Source organism: Oncorhynchus tshawytscha, linkage group LG08 (assembly GCF_018296145.1).
Source record: "Oncorhynchus tshawytscha isolate Ot180627B linkage group LG08, Otsh_v2.0, whole genome shotgun sequence".
Lineage (NCBI taxonomy): Eukaryota > Metazoa > Chordata > Actinopteri > Salmoniformes > Salmonidae > Oncorhynchus > Oncorhynchus tshawytscha.
In genome coordinates this window covers 85,516,619-85,539,715 of record NC_056436.1, presented here as the reverse complement: position 1 = coordinate 85,539,715, position 23,097 = coordinate 85,516,619, and the positions used below count along the sequence as shown (strand labels likewise).

At 44.6% G+C, this 23,097-nt stretch overlaps 1 protein-coding gene across 2 annotated transcripts in view; it reads right to left on the bottom strand.

The window, feature by feature from the left end:
- Window positions 1-7,043: 7,043 nt before the first annotated feature.
- Window positions 7,044-23,097, bottom strand: part of LOC112255864 (synaptopodin) — a 71,002-nt gene continuing 54,948 nt past the window's right edge. For both annotated transcript variants that reach the window (XM_042326135.1, XM_042326136.1), the window contains exons 4-5: window positions 20,432-22,914; window positions 7,044-8,805 (exon numbers count right to left, since the gene is read on the bottom strand). In XM_042326135.1, coding sequence (XP_042182069.1) covers window positions 7,939-8,805; window positions 20,432-22,914 — 3,350 coding nt within the window. In that variant the 3' untranslated portion in view covers window positions 7,044-7,938. The remainder of the gene's footprint in view (window positions 8,806-20,431; window positions 22,915-23,097) is intronic.

Here is a 23,097-nt window from a genome sequence, read left to right as displayed (position 1 = left end):
GAACAGCACTGCTGTTTTTTCCCCCCCCACTGGTGCAGTACACAGACCAAACAGAACAATGGTGAATAATGAACATACCCCTCTGAAAACAATTTAGCTATTTGTACAACATAAATAACGTACCGATAATAATATGTACCAAGTAAGAGGCACTGGTAATTCTTGAATTTGTTATTTGACAGTTTAAAATGTTACTTAAAAAAAAAAAAAATCATGAAATGTAAACCTTGTACAACTACTAAACTAAAACAACAAAAAATTAAGCAATACAGAATAAGACAAAAATGTGCAAATTAACAACTTTAAATATATGGGGGGTTGTGCTGTGGCTGTGAGCCTATCAGTGATAGTCTGGCTAACACTTAACTCTCCAAATCCTCCTGATGTCGGGGTCTAGAAGGAATGGCTCTTTGACCTTGTCAGCACAATGCATCCATAATGAAGGGGGATGTGATTTTACTGCTTGGCTCTCTGTGTTTATTCTCACTCAAACACCCACAAAACACAGCCACACACAGTCCCCCGCTTCCAAAGCACAGCCACACACAGTCCCCCGCTTCCATAACAACGGGTGGATTTTTTTTCAACCCCCCCCCACAATTTTTATTTATTTATTTGATTTGAAAAAACAAGTCTCAACCCCTTGAGGCAAAGAAAACATTTGAGAGAACCAATCAAACCCGTCGATCAATTTCTGAGCGTTGATTGCATTTAACAAATGGCCTCCATTCCAGAGTGTCACAGCTTTCCCAGTGCTGTGAGTCACTGTGGGTTGTGTCAGCCAGTCAGTGTCACAGCCTTCCCAGTGCTGTGAGTCACTGTGGGTTGTGTCAGCCAGTCAGTGTCACAGCCTTCCCAGTGCTGTGAGTCACTGTGGGTTGTGTCAGCCAGTCAGTGTCACAGCTTTCCCAGTGCTGTGAGTCACTGTGGGTTGTGTCAGCCAGTCAGTGTCACAGCTTTCCCAGTGCTGTGAGTCACTGTGGGTTGTGTCAGCCAGTCAGTGTCACAGCCTTCCCAGTGCTGTGAGTCACTGTGGGTTGTGTCAGCCAGGCTATATCAGTGATTCCTGACCTGTCCATATCTGACCTGTGTTGTACTGCAACCTGGTGTTATGTTAGATTACTGCAGATGGAGATACTGGACATTAAAACTCCCCTCTTTAGTCCTACAGATGGCAGTCTATGCATGTCTTTAAATCACCAATAATTATACCTCCTTCATTTGCATGTGTATAGCTGCCCAATATGTAGGCTACATCAAATCAGATTTCCATAGGTCAGTATCCCCAAGATGATGTGTAGCTACTGTCTGGCTATGTTCTCATGACAAAATTAGCTATTAAAATAGACACAGCAATACTCTAGGATTTCCTGAGGCTAACTTTGGGCTCCTGAGTGGCACAGTGGTCTAAGGCACTGCATCTCAGTGCTAGGGGCATGACTACGGACATTCTGGTTGGAATCCAGTCTTAATCACAACCGGCTGTGATTGGTAGTATAGGGCGGAGAGTCCCATAGGGTGGAGAGTCCCATAGGGCGGAGAGTCCCATAGGGCGGAGAGTCCCACAGGGCGGCGAGTCCCACAGGGTGGAGAGTCCCACAGGGTGGAGAGTCCCATAGGGTGGAGAATCCCAAAGGGTGGAGAGTCCCACGGGGCGGCGAGTCCCACGGGGCGGCGAGTCCCACGGGGCGGCGAGTCCCACGGGGCGGAGTGTCCCACGGGGCGGAGAGTCCCACGGGGCGGCGAGTCCCACGGGGCGGAGAGTCCCACGGGGCGGAGAGTCCCACGGGGCGGCGAGTCCCACGGGGCGGAGAGTCCCACGGGGCGGCGAGTCCCACAGGGTGGCGCACAATTGTCTGGGTAGGCCGTCATTGTAAATAAGAATTTGTTCTTAAAAACCTAGTGTGTAGTTCTTGAAATGTGAATAAAGTCAGTGGACGTTTAACTCTAGAATCAATATAGTTTGTTGTCACTAGCTGGCTGTGCGAATGAAAGATTTCCCTCATGAATAAATTCATCTGCGTCCCAAATGACACTCTCTATTCCCTATATGGTGCACTGCTTTAGACCAGAAACCTACGGGTCATGGCCAAAAATAGTGCACTATTTAGGAAATAGGGTTCTATTTAAGATGCAGAAAAAGATGATCTCTTATAGACACCAGTGAGATAGCTGAAGGGGCGCAGAAAGCCCAGAGGTCTGCCTGACAGACTTGCGTTTGCTTGTTAGCTGCTATCTGTATTGATTTTCTCTTGGTGGCTGCTGGTGTGCTGAATTAAATGATTCTGAGTTAGTATGTCGTCATAGTCCTTTTCCCCTGTCATATACTATAAAAGACTATGAGCGTGGATAAGAAATGTGGTAACTGTGTAGCATTATGTATCGTTACAGAACACCATGAATTTAGGTATTCCCAGATTAGCCTGTTCAAAATCTACATAGTCTTCTTCCTGTTGTAACATCCCAGATTAGCCTCTACCACATCTACATAGGCCCTTCCTGTTATAACATCCCAGATTAGCCTCTACCACATCTACATAGGCCCTTCCTGTTGTAACATCCCTGATTAACCTCTACCACATCTACATAGGCCCTTCCTGTTGTAACATCCCAGATTAGCCTCTACCACATCTACATAGGCCCTTCCTACTGTTGTCATGGAACTGAAGTGTTTAGTGAGCTGAAGTGGAAAGAGACAGAGATACAGAGACCACATACACAACATTGAGATAATTAGTGTCAGCATTTTATTTTGTTTTGTGTTCCGTTATTTAAATAACACAGAATTAAGGAGGGGTCCATGAGACCTATTTTTGATACACACACACAACATCATTGATTGTTACTCATATTACCAAACCTGTGTCCCAAACTCAAGAGAATCCCCCCATCTTGTTAAAATACATTCTGTTAAAAACTCATTACAATCAACACTTGGGATGGGGACATAGTCATTCTGTGTTGATTGGCAGGGGGCTCTCAGGGGAGGGGGGTTTACTCAAGGCTGAAACAAACCCACAGTGGCTCCTGTGTTGACTGGCAGGGGAGACTCTCAGGGGGGCGGTACTCAAGGCTGAAATGAACCCACAGTGGCTGCATCAGAAATGCCACCATAGCTCTATATTGTGTTGTTGACATATTGTTAATTTCACCTTTCCTGTTGTGAATGTTCTGACAACAACCTTCGCCGTCACAAGGAAAACCAAGTAGCTAAATGTGTTTACTCTGAATAGGATGCCATATATGACAAATACACGTCAGTGAGAAGATTATTCCTGCTTACCCAAGGTGCCGAGTCTCCATAATACCAGCTGTCTCTGTCACTCAGAGATTCAACACACTAGGGTCATATTCATTAGAGCACACTTTAGCAAAATGCTGTGCAATGGAAAACAAATCCTTATTGGACAAGCTCAGGTAGTCCCTTCCTGTTTCAGTCCCTTTTTTTCTTCTGTTTGGGTGTCTAATGAATGCAGCCCACATGTGACGAGTCAGTAATCTGCTGATGCAGCGGTCACACAGAGTCCTATGTGTTTAGGGGACAAGGATACAAGTCCAACACTCTAACCACTAGGCTACCCTGTGTTTAGGGGACAAGGATACAAGTCCAACACTCTAACCACTAGGCTACCCTGTGTTTAGGGGACAAGGATACAAGTCCAACACTCTAACCACTAGGCTACACTGTGTTTAGGGAACAAGGATACAAGTCCAACACTCTAACCACTAGGCTACCCTGTGTTTAGGGGACAAGGATACAAGTCCAACACTCTAACCACTAGGCTACCCTGTGTTTAGGGGACAAGGATACAAGTCCAACACTCTAACCACTAGGCTACAAGTCTGTGTTTTAGGGGACAAGGATACAAGTCCAACACTCTAACCACTAGGCTACCCTGTGTTTAGGGACAAGGATACAAGGACACTACAAGGAGTCCAACACTCTAACCACTAGGCTACCCTGTGTTTAGGGAACAAGGATACAAGTCCAACACTCTAACCACTAGGCTACCCTGTGTTTAGGGAACAAGGATACAAGTCCAACACTCTAACCACTAGGCTACCCTGTGTTTAGGGGACAAGGATACAAGTCCAACACTCTAACCACTAGGCTACCCTGTGTTTAGGGGACAAGGATACAAGTCCAACACTCTAACCACTAGGCTACCCTGTGTTTAGGGGACAAGGATACAAGTCCAACACTCTAACCACTAGGCTACCCTGTGTTTAGGGGACAAGGATACAAGTCCAACACTCTAACCACTAGGCTACACTGTGTTTAGGGGACAAGGATACAAGTCCAACACTCTAACCACGAGGCTACACTGTGTTTAGGGGACAAGGATACAAGTCCAACACTCTAACCACTAGGCTACACTGTGTTTAGGGGACAAGGATACAAGTCCAACACTCTAACCACTAGGCTACCCTGTGTTTAGGGGACAAGGATACAAGTCCAACACTCTAACCACTAGGCTACCCTGTGTTTAGGGGACAAGGATACAAGTCCAACACTCTAACCACTAGGCTACCCTGTGTTTAGGGAACAAGGATACAAGTCCAACACTCTAACCACTAGGCTACCCTGTGTTTAGGGAACAAGGATACAAGTCCAACACTCTAACCACTAGGCTACCCTGTGTTTAGGGGACAAGGATACAAGTCCAACACTCTAACCACTAGGCTACCCTGTGTTTAGGGAACAAGGATACAAGTCCAACACTCTAACCACTAGGCTACCCTGTGTTTAGGGGACAAGGATACAAGTCCAACACTCTAACCACTAGGCTACCCTGTGTTTAGGGAACAAGGATACAAGTCCAACACTCTAACCACTAGGCTACCCTGTGTTTAGGGAACAAGGATACAAGTCCAACACTCTAACCACTAGGCTACCCTGTGTTTAGGGGACAAGGATAGAACCACTCCTGTATTTCCTGTGGTCCTGTTCTGTTTGTGATCTGCTACGGGGCCGGAGGGAGAGATGTGGAATGATGTTGGTGGCCTTGGTGACCCCCCCCAAACACACCCACCCACCCCCACCTGCCTTGAAATACAATGCCTCCAGAGGGTTGAAGTGGAGGGTTGATAAAACATTTTGTTATAACTGTATAACATAAACAGGCTATTATAATGTGTTGTGTTTAGCGTGTGGCGGCGGTCTCTGACTGTTACTATGACATTTATGGAGAACAGTGTGGTGTCGTGTGTGAATGACACCTGTTTCAGCCAATCAAAGTCAGTCCAATACTGTGTGTGCCAATAGGAATATGGAATGAATCAAAGAAGTGCAAAATCAAGTGAAACTTGATCAAATACAAAAATCTAAAGCAAACTGAAATGTGCATGTGCATTTAGAGTATTGTATGCGGAATACAGGGCCTTGCTTCAGCAAGAGTTTGGTCATTTAAACAAACCTACTCTTATCGTCCGATCTCAACCTAACCTCTAACAGCAACATTCTCTCAACCATCTCTTGTGGAATGCCTTCTTTTTAAAATTAATCTTTCCTATTGGCTACCTTGATCATTGTGGTACGCACAGATGTCACAACATTAGTGACAACAAAACCTTGGTTTCCTATAGATCTCTCAGAAGGTAGTATTTGTACATACTGTATTTGTTGTCATTTTGATGTCCCCAGCCATTGTTAGTTTTGTTTTCGGTGCCCGGACAGTAGACATATCAGTATTAGAAACGATAACATTGTGTCCCATTGGTTAACTTATACTGTAAACCTACACAAACTTCCTCTTTTGTCTGTCTCTGTCTCTCTTCTACCTTTCTACCTGCCAATCTGTACATTCATTTGAAACAAAGCTGTACACAAAACAACATACAGTAACTGTATATACAGTATATAGAGGGGATAGATGCATTATTGCACTGCGATAGATAAAGACTGCATAAGAAGTTGTTGTTTTCCTGATCACTAAAAAGTATGTACTTGTAGTGTACGTTTGTTGTTTCCCTGTTCACTAAAAAGGATGTACTCTAGTGTACGTTTGTTGTTTCCCTGTTCACTAAAAAGGATGTACTTGTAGTGTAGGTTTGTTGTTTCCCTGTTCACTAAAAAGGATGTACTTGTAGTGTACGTTTGTTGTTTTCCTGATCACTAAAAAGGATGTACTTGTAGTGTACGTTTGTTGTTTCCCTGTTCACTAAAAAGGATGTACTCTAGTGTACGTTTGTTGTTTCCCTGTTCACTAAAAAGGATGTACTCTAGTGTACGTTTGTTGTTTCCCTGTTCACTAAAAAGGATGTACTTGTAGTGTACGTTTGTTGTTTCCCTGTTCACTAAAAAGGATGTACTCTAGTGTACGTTTGTTGTTTCCCTGTTTACTAAAAAGGATGGTCTGTAGTGTAGTGTATGTTTTTTGGGCCATTTATGATGCTATCAATACCACAATTAACGCCAATGTTCTTTGACTCTTTGCATAGTAATGTTATGGAATGGTAGAGAAACTACAATGTAACCAGAACCATCTATAAAATGTAAATATATGTCTCTGACTGTATCCATTCTATCTCTATGTACTCATTCAGAGGGAAGAGTATAGTCCATCTTTGTTTTCAAAAATCTACTAACTATCAAGCCAACATTCAACGGGATTTGTTTGATGAAAGCATAGTCCAGTACACTGTAATATTATATTACAAAACTCCTATACTTGCCTCCGTGTAGACACTACTACTATGGTACTGAAACTGACCCATCAATACTCTCTGTCTATATCCCAAATGACACTCTATTCGCTATACAGTGCACTACTTTTGACCAGGTTCCATAATGCTCGGGTCAAAAGTAGTGCACTATATACTGTAGAGAATAGGGTTCCATTTTGAATTACAGTCTCTCTCTCTCCCCAGTTTGACCTGTGTCAGATCTGCAAACATCATGTGGTTTAACTGCATTCCTTTCTACTCCAATGTATACCCAGCAATATTAAAACACACATATATATATATATATATATTATATATATATATATATATATATATATATATATATATATATATATATATATATATATATATATATATATATATATATATATATATATACACGGAATGCAAAGGGCCTATCTAAGACATCACATTATTAATGTCTTATGTGGGGGATGAAAAGTGTAACACTGTTTTGAAAACACTGCATTATTCCAGATATTATCTTTGGTATTTTTCTTCTAGCCCTTAGATTTTTTTATGGGGGGGGGTACAAATTAGAATAAACTATTATTTAGAGTAAACATATGTAAGCTACTGTAATAATTGTATTTTTCATGGAACTTTTGTCGTAGTCAAATGCAAGTAAGCTAGTTTTACATTTCAGCAATTCCTGAATAAAAATACATTTCGTTTTTTCAAAGACAAGGTCCAAATATAAAATTGTAGACAGGTTGCTTTGGATTTTAGAATTACTTAAATGTACTTTTTTTTTGTGAAATAAATGTATAAAGTATTTTTATAAAACGTAAGAATGAGAGGCAGAGGCAACAGTGAATTGTCCCTTCAATCTCCTCTCAGTAATCCCACTGTTGAGCTAGCTCTGAGCTTGATGGTTCTGGACTCTATAGGCAGCCAGCCAAATCAATGGGTTTTAGTTGACTTTAGAATCACCAGACAGGTTGCTTCTATGTCCCAGCTGCGTTGTAAGGGCATCAGGTTCTTTACTGTGTGGTCACCATTATTTTCCCATACTCCTGGATGCTCCAAAGCAACAAACACACAAGATCAGTTCCTTTCAAAGTCCTTTCCATATCTCACCTGTGAGGCAAGCTCTGAGCCCTCCATCTTAGATGCTCCTATACATCAATGAAATAAAAAATTACCCAAAACCCACCAGTCCCCCGTATCAATGTCCTCTCTGGGTTTTCTTCTTCTCTTATTGGGTAAGCTCAATGGTCCGTTCTCTTGACCCTCTCTCCCCGGCTCCCCCTATAGGTCGGTGCCAACACTACCCCTCTTCACCCTCAGGCTGCCGCCCCAGCCCCGGGGACAGGTATTGTGGGTACGCTGCAGTCCTGGAGACCTCAGCCCAGAGTCCTCCGACTCCACCGAAGCATCCGAGTCAGTGAGGGACCTGGTGTTGTAGAGCCTTACTGGGGACCGGATCACCCCTGTAGGGGTGGGAGAAGGGCTGGCGAAGGGGGGAGACTGGCACCCCATGGCCCTGGGCTGGTAGGGGTTGAAGGGGGGTTTGGAGCTGCTATAGTGGTGCTGGTGGTGCTGGTGGGTGGTGTTGTCACCTAGTGGGGAGATTGGGAGGTTGTGGCCGCTCAGAGCACCTGGGGACGGGCTGTTTTTACGTTTGGCGGCGTTGATGATGTTCTTGGCTAACAGGCGATGGTTTGCCTTGGAGTTGTTGGGGCTGACGATGGGAGACTGGCATCTGGAACCCCAGGGAGGGGATAGGGGTGAGGGGGAGAGAGGAGAGGTGATGGTGCCTTGGTGAGAGGATCTAGAAGAGGAAGAGTTGGGGATGGTGGTGGAGAAAGGCTTGGTTGTCTGGTTGATATTAGGGGATTGACAGCGGGACCCCCAGGGAGATACAGACGATATAGGTGAGGTGGTAGTGGATTGTTTAGGCCTGGATAAAGAGGCTGTGGAGAAGGGTTTGGTGGTTTGGTTGACCACCGTGGGTGACTTGCACCTCGTCTCCCAGGGTGGGGAGGCAGGGGAGGTGGCTATCGCCTGGTGGAGGGGCCTGGAAGTGGGGGGTCCCTCTGGGCTGCTGATTCGACGGGTGAACTGCGGTGTCCTGGTGGGGGTGGTGGTGGGGGTCGGAGGGGACTCCTTCCTCATCTGTGGAGAGAGATTAAATGTACAGAAACATGAATGTGAGACACCATGATCATGTTAATCTAGATTAAAGAGATATGAATGGGAGACTCCATGATAATGTTAATCTAGATTAAAGAGACATGAATATGAGACTCCATGATAATGTTAATCTAGATTAAAGAGACATGAATGGGAGACTCCATGATAATGTTAATCTAGATTAAAGAGATATGAATGGGAGACACCATGATAATGTTAATCTAGATTAAAGAGACATGAATGGGAGACTCCATGATAATGTTAATCTAGATTAAAGAGACATGAATATGAGACTCCATGATAATGTTAATCTAGATTAAAGAGACATGAATGTGAGGCACCATGATCATGTTAATCTAGGGTATAGAGGCATTCATGTAAGACACTATGATAATGTTAAATGAGGGAAGAGGTGTTTTCTGATTGGCAGGGCTGTAAGAAGTGAAATCTACAACAGACCAAACAGAACAGCACCGGTAACACTTAGTGTATAGGCTACAGAATGACCTCAGAACATTGTTGTATTTTTTGTTGTATTTATTAAGGATCCCCAAGGGAGCCCCGGGGGGTTAAGGATCCCCAGGGGAGCACCGGGGGGTTAAGGATCCCCAAGGGAGCACCGGGGTTAAGGAGCACCGGGTGGTTAAGGATCCCCAGGGGACCACCGGGGTTAAGGATCCCCAAGTGAGCACCGGGGTTAAGGATCCCCAAGGGAGCACCGGGGGTTAAGGAGCACCGGGTGGTTAAGGATCCCCAGGGGAGCACCGGGGGTTAAGGATCCCCAGGGGAGGGGGTTAAGGATCCCCAGGGAGCCCCGGAGGTTAAGGAGCCCCGGGGTTAAGGATCCCCAGGGGAGACCCGGGTGGTTAAGAATCCCCAACCATCCGGGTCTCCCCGGGGTGTTAAGGAGCCTCGTGGGGTTAAGGATCCCCAACCATCCGGGTCTCCCCGGGGGTTAAGGACCCTCGTGGGGTTAAGAATCCCCAACCATCCGGGTCTCCCCGGGGTTAAGGAGCCTCGTGGGGTTAAGAATCCCCAACCATCCGGGTCTCCCCGGGGGTTAAGGAGCCTCGTGGGGTTAAGGATCCCCAACCATCCGGGTCTCCCCGGGGTTAAGGAGCCCCGTGGGGTTAAGGATCCCCAGGGGAGACCCGGTGGTTAAGGATCCCCAGGGAGACCCGGGTGGTTAAGGATCCCCAACCATCCGGGTCTCCCCGGGGGTTAAGGAGCCCCGTGGGGTTAAGGATCCCCAGGGGAGACCCGGGTGGTTAAGGATCCCCAACCATCCGGGTCTCCCCGGGGGTTAAGAGCCCCGTGGGGTTAAGGATCCCCGGGGAGACCCGGGTGGTTAAGGAGCCCCGTGGGGTTAAGGATCCCCAGGGGAGACCCGGTGGTTAAGGATCCCCAACCATCCGGGTCTCCCCCGGGGGGTTAAGGAGCCCCGTGGGGTTAAGGATCCCCGGGGGATCCAGCAACAGTAATAGAGTTAAATGCATGGTGTTGTGCAGCTTGGTGATACACATTTCATGAGAGAAGCCTTTCACAAGAGCTCCTTGCACATACTGCAACATATGGTGTACACACGTGCTGTTTACAGTGGTGTAAAGTACTTCAGTAAAAATACTTTAAAGTACTACTTAAGTCGTTTTTTGGGGTATCTGTACTTTACCTTATATTCTTGACAACTTTTACTTTTACTTCACTACATTCCGAAAGAAAATAATGTACTTTTTACTCCATTCATTTTCCCTGACACCCAACAGTACTCGTTACATTTTGAAAGGAAAATGGTCCAATTCACACACTTATCAAGAGAACATCCCTGGTCATCCTTACTGCCTCTGATCTGGAGGACTCACTAAACAGAGAACATCCCTGGTCATCCCTACTGCCTCTGATCTGGAGGATTCACGAAACAGAGAACATCCCTGGTCATCCCTACTGCCTCTGATCTGGAGGACTCACTAAACAGAGAACATCCCTGGTCATCCCTACTGCCTCTGATCTGGAGGACTCACTAAACAGAGAACATCCCTGATCATCCCTACTGCCTCTGATCTGGAGGATTCACTAAACAGAGAACATCCCTGGTCATCCCTACTGCTTCTGATCTGGAGGACTCACTAAACAGAGATCATCCCTGGTCATCCCTACTGCCTCTGATCTGGAGGACTCACTAAACAGAGAACATCCCTGGTCATCCCTACTGCCTCTGATCTGGAGGATTCACGAAACAGAGAACATCCCTGGTCATCCCTACTGCCTCTGATCTGGAGGACTCACTAAACACAAATTATTAGTTTGTAAATTATGTCTGAGTGTTGGAGCGTGCCCCTGACAATCCGTGAATAAAAAAATCTAAATAAATTGTGCCATCTGGTTTACTTAATATAAGGAATTGTAAATGGTTTATACTTTAACTTTTGATACTTAAGTACATTATAGTAGTATATTTAAAGTATATATTAAAACCAAATAGACTTTTACTCAAGTAGTATTTTACTGGGTGACTTTCACTTTTGTATTCAGGATATCTTTACTTTTACTCAAGTATGACAATTGAGTACTTTTTCTACCACCGGGTCTATTTAAGGAAAATATAGTGAACTCTCCATCTAAAACGTTTGAATATATTTATCATGATCTACAGAGGAATTTAGCTCTATTCATTCAGCTCACAAGCTTGGCTACCTAACTGTTTTCAACAATGCTACATGGTTTCCTTGACATGAAAACAACAAGTCGGGCTGAAAACAGACTGCATAGCAACCCAGACTATCAGCTCAAATCTGTGTGTGTGTGTGAGCTTCCTTATTAACCAAACAGGATACCTGGTCTCCAGTGTCCCTCTCACGTTACCACAGTTTGGCCAAGCTGAGGTGACTAACCTTTATGGAGATCTGCTGCTCTCTAGGCTCCTGAAGAGTTTGGTAGTTCTGCTGTTCTCTAGACTCCTGAAGAGTGTGGTAGGTCTGCTGTTCCCTAGACTCCTGAAGAGCTTGGTAGATATGCTGTTCTCTAGGCTCCTGAAGAGCTTGGTACTCTAGGTCTGCTGTTCCCTAGGCTCCTGAAGAGCTTGATAGGTCTGTTGTTCCCTAGACTCCTGAAGAGCGTGGTAGGTCTGCTGTTCCCTAGACTCCTGAAGAGCTTGGTAGATATGCTGTTCTCTAGGCTCCTGGAGAGCTTGGTACTCTAGGTCTGCTGTTCCCTAGGCTCCTGAAGAGCTTGGTAGGTCTGCTGTTGTCTAGGCTCCTGAAGAGCTTGGTAGGTCTGCTGTTCCCTAGACTCCTGAAGAGCTTGGTAGATATGCTGTTCCCTAGACTCCTGAAGAGCGTGGTACTCTAGGTCTGCTGTTCCCTAGGCTCCTGAAGAGTGTGGTACTCTAGGTCTGCTGTTCCCTAGGCTCCTGAAGAGCATGGTACTGTAGGTCTGCTGTTCTCTAGGCTCCTGAAGAGCGTGGTACTGTAGGTCTGCTGTTCTCTAGGCTCCCGAAGAGAGCGGTATTCCAGATCTGCTGTTCTCTAGGCTCCTGAAGAGCGTGGTAGGTCTGCTGTTCTCTAGACCTATGTTGGCTTTGGTACTGTAGGTCTGCTTTTACAAGAGAGTTTCTTATAATGTTATGGTCTCACAGGCTTTGCTGATACCCGGCAAAGACTCCTGGGGAGCCTTCTTTTCACCTTGAACTAGTGTTGATCAGATTCAGAGTACGACACTGATCTACGGTCAGTATTGTACTTTTCAACCCCCTACTGTTTATATTTAGTATTTGGCATGGGCAGGCTGATCCTAGATCTGTGCCTATTTTGGCCTAAGGACAACATGAACTTTGAGCAAATGTTATCAAGATTTGCTGTTACCCTGCCTAGACTCTTCCGGAGCTTTGTTTTACCCTTGAACCAGTGTAACTCTGAAGTCCACCCCCAAAACCTGCCAATAGAGGGCCGCCCATCAAAACTCACAGACCAGAAGGGCATTAATCAGAGAGGCAACAAAGAGACCAATGATAACCCTGAAGGAGCTGCAAAGCTCCACACCAGAGATTGGAGTATCTGTCCATAGGACCACTTTAAGCCGTACACTCCACAGAGCTGTGATTTACGGAAGAGATGCCAGAAAAAAAGCCATTGCTTAAAGAAAAAAATCAGCAAACACTTTTGGTTTCGCCAAAAGGCATGTGGGAGACTCCCCAAACATATAGAAGAAGGTGGTCAGATGAGACAGAAATGTTGCTTTTTGGCCATCAAAGAAAACGCTATGTCTGGCGCAAACCCAACACCTCTCATCACCGCCAGAAAAACATCCCCAGTGAAGCATGGTGGTGGCAGCATCATGCTGTGGGGATGTTTTTCCATCGGCAGGGACTGGGAAACGAGTCAGAATTGAAGGAAAGATGTATGGCGCTAAATACAGGGAAATTTTCAGTATTCCAGACATTTGAGACTTGGATGGAGGTTCATCTTCCAGCAGGACAATGACCCTAAGCACACTGCTAAAGCAACACTCGAGTGGTTTAAGGGGAAACATTTAAATGTTTTGGAATGGCCTAGTCAAAGCCCAGACCTCAATCCAATTGAGAATCTGTGGTATGACTTAAAGATTGCTGTACACCAGCGGAACCCATCCAACTTGAAGGAGCTGGAGCAGTTTGCCTTGAGGAATGGGGAAAAATCCCAGTGGCTAGATTTGCCAAGCTTATAGAGACATACCCCAAGAGACTTGCAGCTGTAATTGCTGCAAAAATTGTCTCTACAAAGTATTGACTTTTGGGGGGGGTAAATAAGGTTATGCATGCTCAAGTTTTCTGTTTTTCTGTCTTATTTCTTGGTTGTTTCACAATAAAAAAAATATTTTGTATCTTCAAAGTGGCAGGCATGTTGTATAAATCAAATGATACAAACCCCCACCCCCCAAAAAATCTATTTTAATTCCAGGTTGTACGGCAACAAAATAGGAACAATGCCAAGGGGGCGAATACTTCTGCTAGCCACTGTATGTGAACGGTGTGTATAGACAGGATAGACTGATATCAGGACAGTTTTGACCGTTTGCATTCTACTCCATCATGGTGAAGTTTAGGAATGGGAAAGAGTAGGCTGATCCTAGATCTGTACCTAGGCCCTAAGGGTAACTCTTCCAGAAAGATTGTGGCTTCCATCAATGTAATTGTCTGCATCATTTCCAATCACCCATATATTTTTTGTAAATATATAAAATATATATTTTTAAATATATTTTCCATTATTATTTTCCCCTAACCCTACCACCCTCCCCTAATTGGAGTAAACTAATGGACAACAACGCTTAGGCTTCTACTTCCAGCTTCTACATACTATACTGAACAAAAATATAAACACAACATGTAGAGTGTTGGTCCCATGTTTTACGAGCTGAAATAAAATATCCCAGAAATGTTCTATAAGCACAAAAAGCGTATTTATCTTACATTTTGTGCACAAATGTGTTTACATCCCTGTTAGTGAGCATTTCCCCTTTGCCAAGATAATCCATCCACCTGACAGGTGTGTTTACATCCCTGTTAGTGAGCTTTTCCCCTTTGCCAAGATAATCCATCCACCTGACAGGTGTGGCACATCAAGAAGCTGATTAAACAGCATGACCATTACATAGGTGGCAGACAGTGTGTATTAGTGTGGATTTGCTGATGTCAATGTTGTGAACAGATGGCGGTGGGGTTATGATATGGGCATTGCATTTTATTGATGGCAATTTGAATGCGCAGAGATGCCGTGATGAGATCCCGAGGCCACTTGTCGTGCCATTCATCCGCCGCCATCACCTCATGTTTCAGCATGATAATGCACGGCCCCCATGTCTCAATGATCTGTACACAATTCCTGGAAGCTGAAAATGTCCCAGTTCTTCCATGGCCTGCATACTCACTAGGCATGTCACCCATTAAGCATGTTAGGGATGCTCTGGATCGACGTGTACGACAGCGTGTTCCAGTTCCCGCCAATATCGAGCAACTTCTCACAGCCATTGAAGAAGAGTGGGACAACATTCCACAGACCACAATCAACAGCCTGATCAACTCTATGTGAAGGAGATGTGTCGCGCTGCATGAGCCAAATGGTGGTCACACCAGATACGGACTGGTTTTCTGATGCACGCCCCTACCATTTTTTTAAAGGTATCTGTGACCAACAGAAATCCATTGATTAAGGCCTAATGAATTGATTTCAATTTATTGATTTTCTTATATGAAATGTAACTCAGTAAAATCTTTTGACATTTTTTGCATATTACATTTAAATATTTTTTCAGTGTATGTACATTTTACGGACACAGTATATTTTAAATTAGTTAGTTGTTATTAGTTAGTTATTAGTTATCTTTTGTGTGTTTTACAGTCCCATCCTATAGCTTCACTCAACCCCTCTTATAGATCTCTGAACACCATCCAGTATTGATTTCTATTTGCCACGTATAGTTTCATTTAGACTTCACATTAGTCTTTATGTACAGCTGTTCATTTTACATTATTAATAGGGGGAAAATCCTTACAATTTGCTTCGGTTAGTGGAGATGGAGGAGACTGAAATAAAAACTTATGCTTAAAGTACTTTACTTTACTTTACTTTACTTACTTACTTTACTTACTTTCAAAACATTGTTTGATGAATCACGGGTGACTCCATTCGTAACATTTTTCAGTAAAAATAATTTGGTAGCATTTCTATGTTGAAGATTAAAACCATTTTTGGTGCATTTTCCCACATATTCCATCCATTACACTGGATCTTTCCTGAATAAGTTCCTCCATTTCTTGTTGTTTTTCCTCTAACTTACTGTGCCTCTATGGTACAGTTTTCATTTCTGTCTATCTGTACTGTTAGTCCCTCTTATTACTTTTGTTAATATTAACTATTTTGACTGAAATTCATTGTTTTAAATATGAGGTTTGAATTGCATGGCCTCTAAAAGGCACATTTAAAAGTGTCCCATACAATAAGGGGATCTTCTGTACCTATGTTATGTTGGAAAAAATCTGTCTATAAATTCTTCTGTCCTAGTTAAAAACAAGTTATCAACCAATAGTCTTTGATTAAATGTCCAATATCCCCGCCCATGTGAAAAAATCTGTAAGAGTTATGTATGCGCCAATTATTTGATGGTCCGCCCGCATTCTGTCACCTATCAACACTTTTTTAACGTTTGGTGCCAGCGAGAATTAAATAAGAAAGTAGTCCAGACGTTCGTCATGTATATTTCACCAGGTCAGGCTAATTTCTACCTTGAGCCTGGAGTGTTTTCATGCTAGGCAAGAAAGGCCAATGGGTCATACCATCCTTTTGAAGGTAGGGGCCATGGGTAATACCATTTGTCTGAATGCTTTTAACTCTGAGGGGCTTTTAGAAAGCTGAGACCCTTCCTTCACAAAAAAAAAAAAAGATTGTGGAATGCAGTGTAATCACTCATATTGTACAGGGTGTTTCTTTATCTTCAGAGAGAATCTTTTAAAAGGCCTTATTGTCTGTTTTGCATTGATGTACGTATACCATTGTGTACTCTGCCAGCTCTTCAACTGTTAAACTGGGTGTTAGCCTTCAGGAAAAAAACATTAATTCTGTGTCTATACACTGCTTTCAAAGGTTTTCCTGCAGAGATATACATTTGTTCAATGTACTATATGCTTCAGTAAACTACGACAACAGAAGAGTCAGAGCAGAAAAAAGAACCGAACGTTTAAGGTACAATACAAGTAGATGAATGGAAAACAGCAGGATAGAAGAAACAGAAGTAAATAAGGAAAAGTAGAAAGACAAAACAAAAGGAAGCAGGTCCCAGGAAAACAGAAAGGATACAGCTTTAAACCAGGAGAGAAACAGAAAGCAGAAGGCTTTAACCAGGAGAGAAACAGAAAGCAGAAGGCTTTAACCAGGAGAGAAACAGAAAGCAGAAGGCTTTAACCAGGAGAGAAACAGAAAGCAGAAGGCTTTAACCAGGAGAGAAACAGAAAGCAGAAGGCATTAACCAGGAGAGAAACAGAAAGCAGAAGGCATTAAACCAGGAGAGAAACAGAAAGCTTTAAACCAGGAGAGAAACAGAAAGGATACAGCATTAAATCAGGAGAGAAACAGAAAGCAGAAGGCTTTAAATCAGGAGAGAAACAGAAAGCAGAAGGCATTAAACCAGGAGAGAAACAGAAAGGATACAGCATTAAATCAGGAGAGAAACAGAAAGCAGAAGGCTTTAAATCAGGAGAGAAACAGAAAGGATACAGCATTAAATCAGGAGAGAAACAGAAAGCAGAAGGCTTTAAACCAGGAGAGAAACAGAAAGGATACAGCATTAAACCAGGAGAGAAACAGAAAGCAGAAGGCTTTAAACCAGGAGAGAAACAGAAAGCAGAAGGCATTAACCAGGAGAGAAACAGAAAGCAGAAGGCATTAACCAGGAGAGAAACAGAAAGCAGAAGGCATTAAATCAGGAGAGAAACAGAAAGGATACAGCATTAAATCAGGAGAGAAACAGAAAGCAGAAGGCTTTAAATCAGGAGAGAAACAGAAAGCAGAAGGCATTAAACCAGGAGAGAAACAGAAAGGATACAGCATTAAACCAGGAGAGAAACAGAAAGCAGAAGGCTTTAAACCAGGAGAGAAACAGAAAGCTTTAAACCAGGAGAGAAACAGAAAGCTTTAAACCAGGAGAGAAACAGAAAGCTTTAACCAGGAGAGAAACAGAAAGCAGAAGGCTTTAAACCAGGAGAGAAACAGAAAGCAGAAGGCATTAAACCAGGAGAGAAACAGAAAGCAGAAGGCTTTAAACCAGGAGAGAAACAGAAAGCAGAAGGCTTTAAACCAGGAGAGAAACAGAAAGCAGAAGGCTTTAAACCAGGAGAGAAACAGAAAGCAGAAGGCTTTAAACCAGGAGAGAAACAGAAAGCAGAAGGCATTAAACCAGGAGAGAAACAGAAAGCTTTAAACCAGGAGAGAAACAGAAAGCAGAAGGCTTTAAACCAGGAGAGAAACAGAAAGCAGAAGGCTTTAACCAGGAGAGAAACAGAAAGCAGAAGGCTTTAAACCAGGAGAGAAACAGAAAGCTTTAAACCAGGAGAGAAACAGAAAGCTTTAAACCAGGAGAGAAACAGAAAATGTATAGATGCAGAAACAGTCCAACAGAAAGGAGAGGTTTATAGATGCAGAAACTTAATAGGAAAACAGAAATCAGTCCATCAAAGAAAAGAGAAACAGAGAAACCATAGTCGTTGTTGTCAGCTAGCTAGCTGGTTTAGTGATCAAGACGGTGAATCTAAAAACACTCGAGTTATATTTTAATTCTATGTTGTTCTAGGTATAAATCAGTCGAGTCGTAAAACCGTAGAAGTTAACATTACGTCAAATTGCATGCAGATGTGCAGTGGGTACATGACTGACATCGATGGTGTCAGAGCCAGGGCTCACAGGACGGTAGTAGTAGTAGTATATCATTTGGTAGTTCTCGAACTAAAGCGGAGAGAAACTGCGCCCCCTATGGGCCCTGGTCAAAAGTAGTGTACTATAAAGGGAATGGGGTGGAATTTCAAACAGCAGTCAGTCTATATTAGAAACAGAGACATTAAAAGGGAGTCCCTTGCCTGATACTTTCATGTCTGTAAGCTTGTATTAAATTACAAATATCATAGATCATAAAATAGACGCCAGCGCATCTGTTAAAGGGCTTTGTATGTCTCTGTCTCCAGTCTTTCTGGACATGGGAAAAACAATGTAAAACTAAAGAAGAAGAAGAAGTGTGAACCGATTTCTCATCCCAAAGTTATTTAGGAGCTGACAGAAAATTGGGCTTTTCCAAAGCTCAAGTGCACTTAGTGGTTTTTATATTTGGCACTATTTGGCAAATAGTTTTGGCTTGCAAATAGTTTTTTAGTGCTTGTTGATCTCTGGATCTATAGCATAGTGTTTGTTGATCTCTAGATCTATAGCATAGTGTTTGTTGATCTATAGCATAGTGTTTGTTGATCTCTAGATCTATAGCATAGTGTTTGTTGATCTATAGCATAGTGTTAGTTGATCTATAGCATAGTGTTTGTTGATCTATAGCATAGTGTTAGTTGATCTCTGGATCTATAGCATAGTGTTTGTTGATCTCTGGATCTATAGCATAGTGTTTGTTGATCACTGGATCTATAGCATAGTGTTAGATCTGATCTATAGCATAGTGTTAGTTGATCTCTGGATCTATAGCATAGTGTTTGTTGATCACTGGATCTATAGCATAGTGTTAGTTGATCTATAGCATAGTGTTAGTTGATCTATAGCATAGTGTTTGTTGATCTATAGCATAGTGTTTGTTGATCTATAGCATAGTGTTTGTTGATCTCTGGATCTATAGCATAGTGTTTGTTGATCTATAGCATAGTGTTTGTTGATCTCTGGATCTATAGCATAGTGTTTGTTGATCTCTGGATCTATAGCATAGTGTTTGTTGATCTCTGGATCTATAGCATAGTGTTTGTTGATCTCTGGATCTATAGCATAGTGTTTGTTGATCTATAGCATAGTGTTTGTTGATCTATAGCATAGTGTTTGTTGATCTCTGGATCTATAGCATAGTGTTTGTTGATCTATAGCATAGTGTTTGTTGATCTATAGCATAGTGTTTGTTGATCTATAGCATAGTGTTTGTTGATCTATAGCATAGTAGTGTTTGTTGATCTATAGCATAGTGTTTGTTGATCTATAGCATAGTGTTTGTTGATCTATAGCATAGTGTTTGTTGATCTATAGCATAGTGTTTGTTGATCTATAGCATAGTGTTTGCTGATCTCTGGATCTATAGCATAGTGTTTGTTGATCTATAGCATAGTGTTTGCTGATCTCTGGATCTATAGCATAGTGTTTGTTGATCTATAGCATAGTGTTTGTTGATCTCTGGATCTATAGCATAGTGTTTGTTGATCTATAGCATAGTGTTTGTTGATCTATAGCATAGTGTTTGTTGATCTCTGGATCTATAGCATAGTGTTTGTTGATCTATAGCATAGTGTTTGTTGATCTATAGCATAGTGTTTGTTGATCTATAGCATAGTGTTTGTTGATCTATAGCATAGTGTTTGTTGATCTCTGGATCTATAGCATAGTGTTTGTTGATCTATAGCATAGTGTTTGTTGATCTCTGGATCTATAGCATAGTGTTTGTTGATCTCTGGATCTATAGCATAGTGTTTGTTGATCTATAGCATAGTGTTTGTTGATCTCTGGATCTATAGCATACAGAGGGTGTTTGTCAGTTGCATAGCAGACTTGTTTTGTTTAATCACTAATGAAGCAGCAAAAATCCAAACCATGAAATCAAGATTCCACAAGGAACTAATCTATGTTGAGCTTTGTACTGTGAAACAACAGTGACGTCTAATCCTGTAGTATCTAGATATCCCAAAAAATTTAGCGTGTGTGTATCCACTATCTGTCGTGTGCAAAATAGTAAAATAAGGTTCTCCTGTCTGTCTAGCTGTTGTACTTTGGTGTTAACACAGTTCAGAGTAGAAACAGAGTAGAAACAGAGTAGAAGCAGAGTAGAAACAGAGTAGAAACAGAGTAGAAACAGAGTAAATATATTAGTAGAAGAAGAAAGAAGGCCTACACACCTGGGGTTCGATCCCTGCCCTCTTGGCAGAGAAGGTGGGTCTGGGTGCCTGGACGCTCGACCGAGGAGAGGCCACTCTCTCCGGAGAGAAGGCAGAGACAGGAGAGGTGATCCTGGGGTCCCTCAGCTGTGGAGTCCCCCCATGTTGTGGAGGATAATTATCCCCACCTCTAATTCCTCCTGATGGGGGCTGAAGTGACGGGGTCATGGTAGGCCTGAAGCGGGGCAGGCTGTTGTACTTGTGTGACTGAGGGTTGGAGGAGGGCAGGGAAGCCTGCCTGGAGTAGGCCTCAGATGAGATCAGGGGTTTGGGTGGTGGAGGGGCCACTCGGGGCAGAGCGCTCAGCACGGTGCTGGCAGAGTCCTGGACTGGGTTGAAGATGAACAGGGAGGAGTTGAGCTGGTAGGGCTGGTGCTTGGAGAGGTCCATCTCTATCTTGGTGCAGCCGTACTCCAGGGGTGGTTCTGCAAGGACCGGGGCTGGGGTTGAAGCCTGCTGGCTGGGCCTCCTGTTCCCAGGCTGAGGGGTCTGGAGGGTCCGAGTCAGCCTGGCGCTGAGGTCAGTGTTGTTAGCGATAGCTTTGACCCGGCCAGGCATATTAGATGGATAGATCCAAGATGGCGGCAGAGACGCGGTGGGAGATGGAGACCTCATCTGACCACCTCCACCACCGGACACATTCTGGTTCTCCACTACGTACTTCTCCATCCTGGACTGGCGCTTAGCGAACAGCTCGGCCCCCTTCCCTGATGCGTTGGTCAGGGTCTGCTCTGGCTGGTGCTGCCCCCTGGGTTCCCTGGTTCTGGAGCTCTTGAGACAGGAGGACCACTCCGGCACGTTGGCAGCCTCCGCCTTCACCTCATCCTTGGCTAAGAAGTTAGAGGCCTCGGCCCCCAGAGCCAGCAGCTCCTCCTCTGGGGCTGAGTCGGGAATGGAGCGGAGGCCGTGCTTCTTCCTATCATCGTTCCCCTGGACCAGAGAGAGGAGTTCAGGGTTGGGTGCCATGACAGGCTTCTCCTTAAAGGTGAACATGGACTTCCTGCCTGTTGACGATCGTCTGATGGCCGCCGCCCCTTTCTCTAGAATGCCCGTTTTGATTGGCTGCTGCTGGTTCTGTTGACCAATAGGCTGAGGGGTGAAGGGGACAAAGGTGTTGGGTCTGGGGGAGGTTGGAGGAGGGATGTATTGAGTGACAAGAGGGTTGGGGGGTAGATACTGGGACACTGGGGCAGCTGTAGGAGCAGGGTTGTACTGGGGGACGGGTGTAGACCTAGGGAACATGACGGTAGACTTGGGAGGAGGACTGGAGAGAGACTGGGAGGGAGGAGGAGGATGGATGGGGAAGGCTGGGAGAGGAGACATGGGGCATGAGGAAAGAGGGGGAGGAGGGGAGAAGGTGACAGGGCAAGACGGAGGGGAGAAGGCGACAGGGCAAGACGGAGGGGAGAAGGCGACAGGGCAAGACGGAGGGGAGAAGGTGACAGGGCAAGACGGAGGGGAGAAGGTGACAGGGCAAGACGGAGGGGAGAAGGCGACAGGGCAAGACGGAGGGGAGAAGGCGACAGGGCAAGACGGAGGGGAGAAGGCGACAGGGCGAGTGGCAGTGAAAGCAGGGAGAGGGGGAGTGGAGTAGGAGGGGGCTGGGGGAGGAGTGGAGGTCAGATAGGAGGTAGCTGGAGGTATGTTGTTATCCATGACAGGATTCCTGGCCTCTGGGGACTTAAGCTGTACGGTGGGTGGGGAGAAGAAGGGTCTAGCTGTCCGGTTGACGATGGTGGGGGTCTGTCTGGACAGGGACATAGAAACTCGCCCGCCAATTTGGATCTCTCCAGCAGAGCCCTGGGTGCTGTGGAAGCCATTACGCCGGCTCTCAGGGGGAGCTGTGGGGTATGTGTATGACCCCCTATTCATCCCCACTTCCTCTCTGACTGGACCAGTGTTGTTGTCATTTACTGATATAATCTCATCCTTCACTTCACCCTCAATATCCTCGTATATCTCCTCTCTTTCTCTCTCTCCACTCCTCTCTTCCTCCTCCTCTTCTCTCTCGTTCACTGGCTGGAAGTGTCTCTCTTGTATCACGTCCACTTCCTCGTAGATGTGCTCGTCACCTGGGTCCTCCATGATGTTACTTCCTGTGACCTCACTTCCAAAAGGTGGCGACCAGAGTGGTGGTTTTGTCTCGCTGCCCTTCTTCCAGTTCAGTTGTCTGTCTGTCTCTGTCCCTCCACTAGGACCCTCCCTCTCCCCTTCCCATGTCAGGTTGTTGTTTCTGTTGTCTCTGTCTCTCTCCACTCCTCTCGTTCTTTCCCCGCAGCTCTCTAGCGTGAAGGCGTCGACCCTCTGCTTGCGGCGGTTGAAGAGCTGGACTCCACGGGAGTTGGAGCAGCCAGACGGGACGGTCAGCTGGGCCGCGATGATCTGTGACCTCACCCTCGCCTCCTTCAACTCCTTCTCTGATAGGCTGGCACTACGTGTCAGGTCTGGGGGGGGGATGCAGGAAGAGAGAGAGGGAGAGAGTGAGAGAAAGAGTAATAGAGTGATAGAGGAGGGGGGGAGAGAGAAATCAAGATGGTTATTTGATGATAGCAACAAAAGCTTGGACACATTAATAAAACTCATAACCCCAGAATAGCCGTGTGTTAGTTTTCTGTATTAGAGGGTAG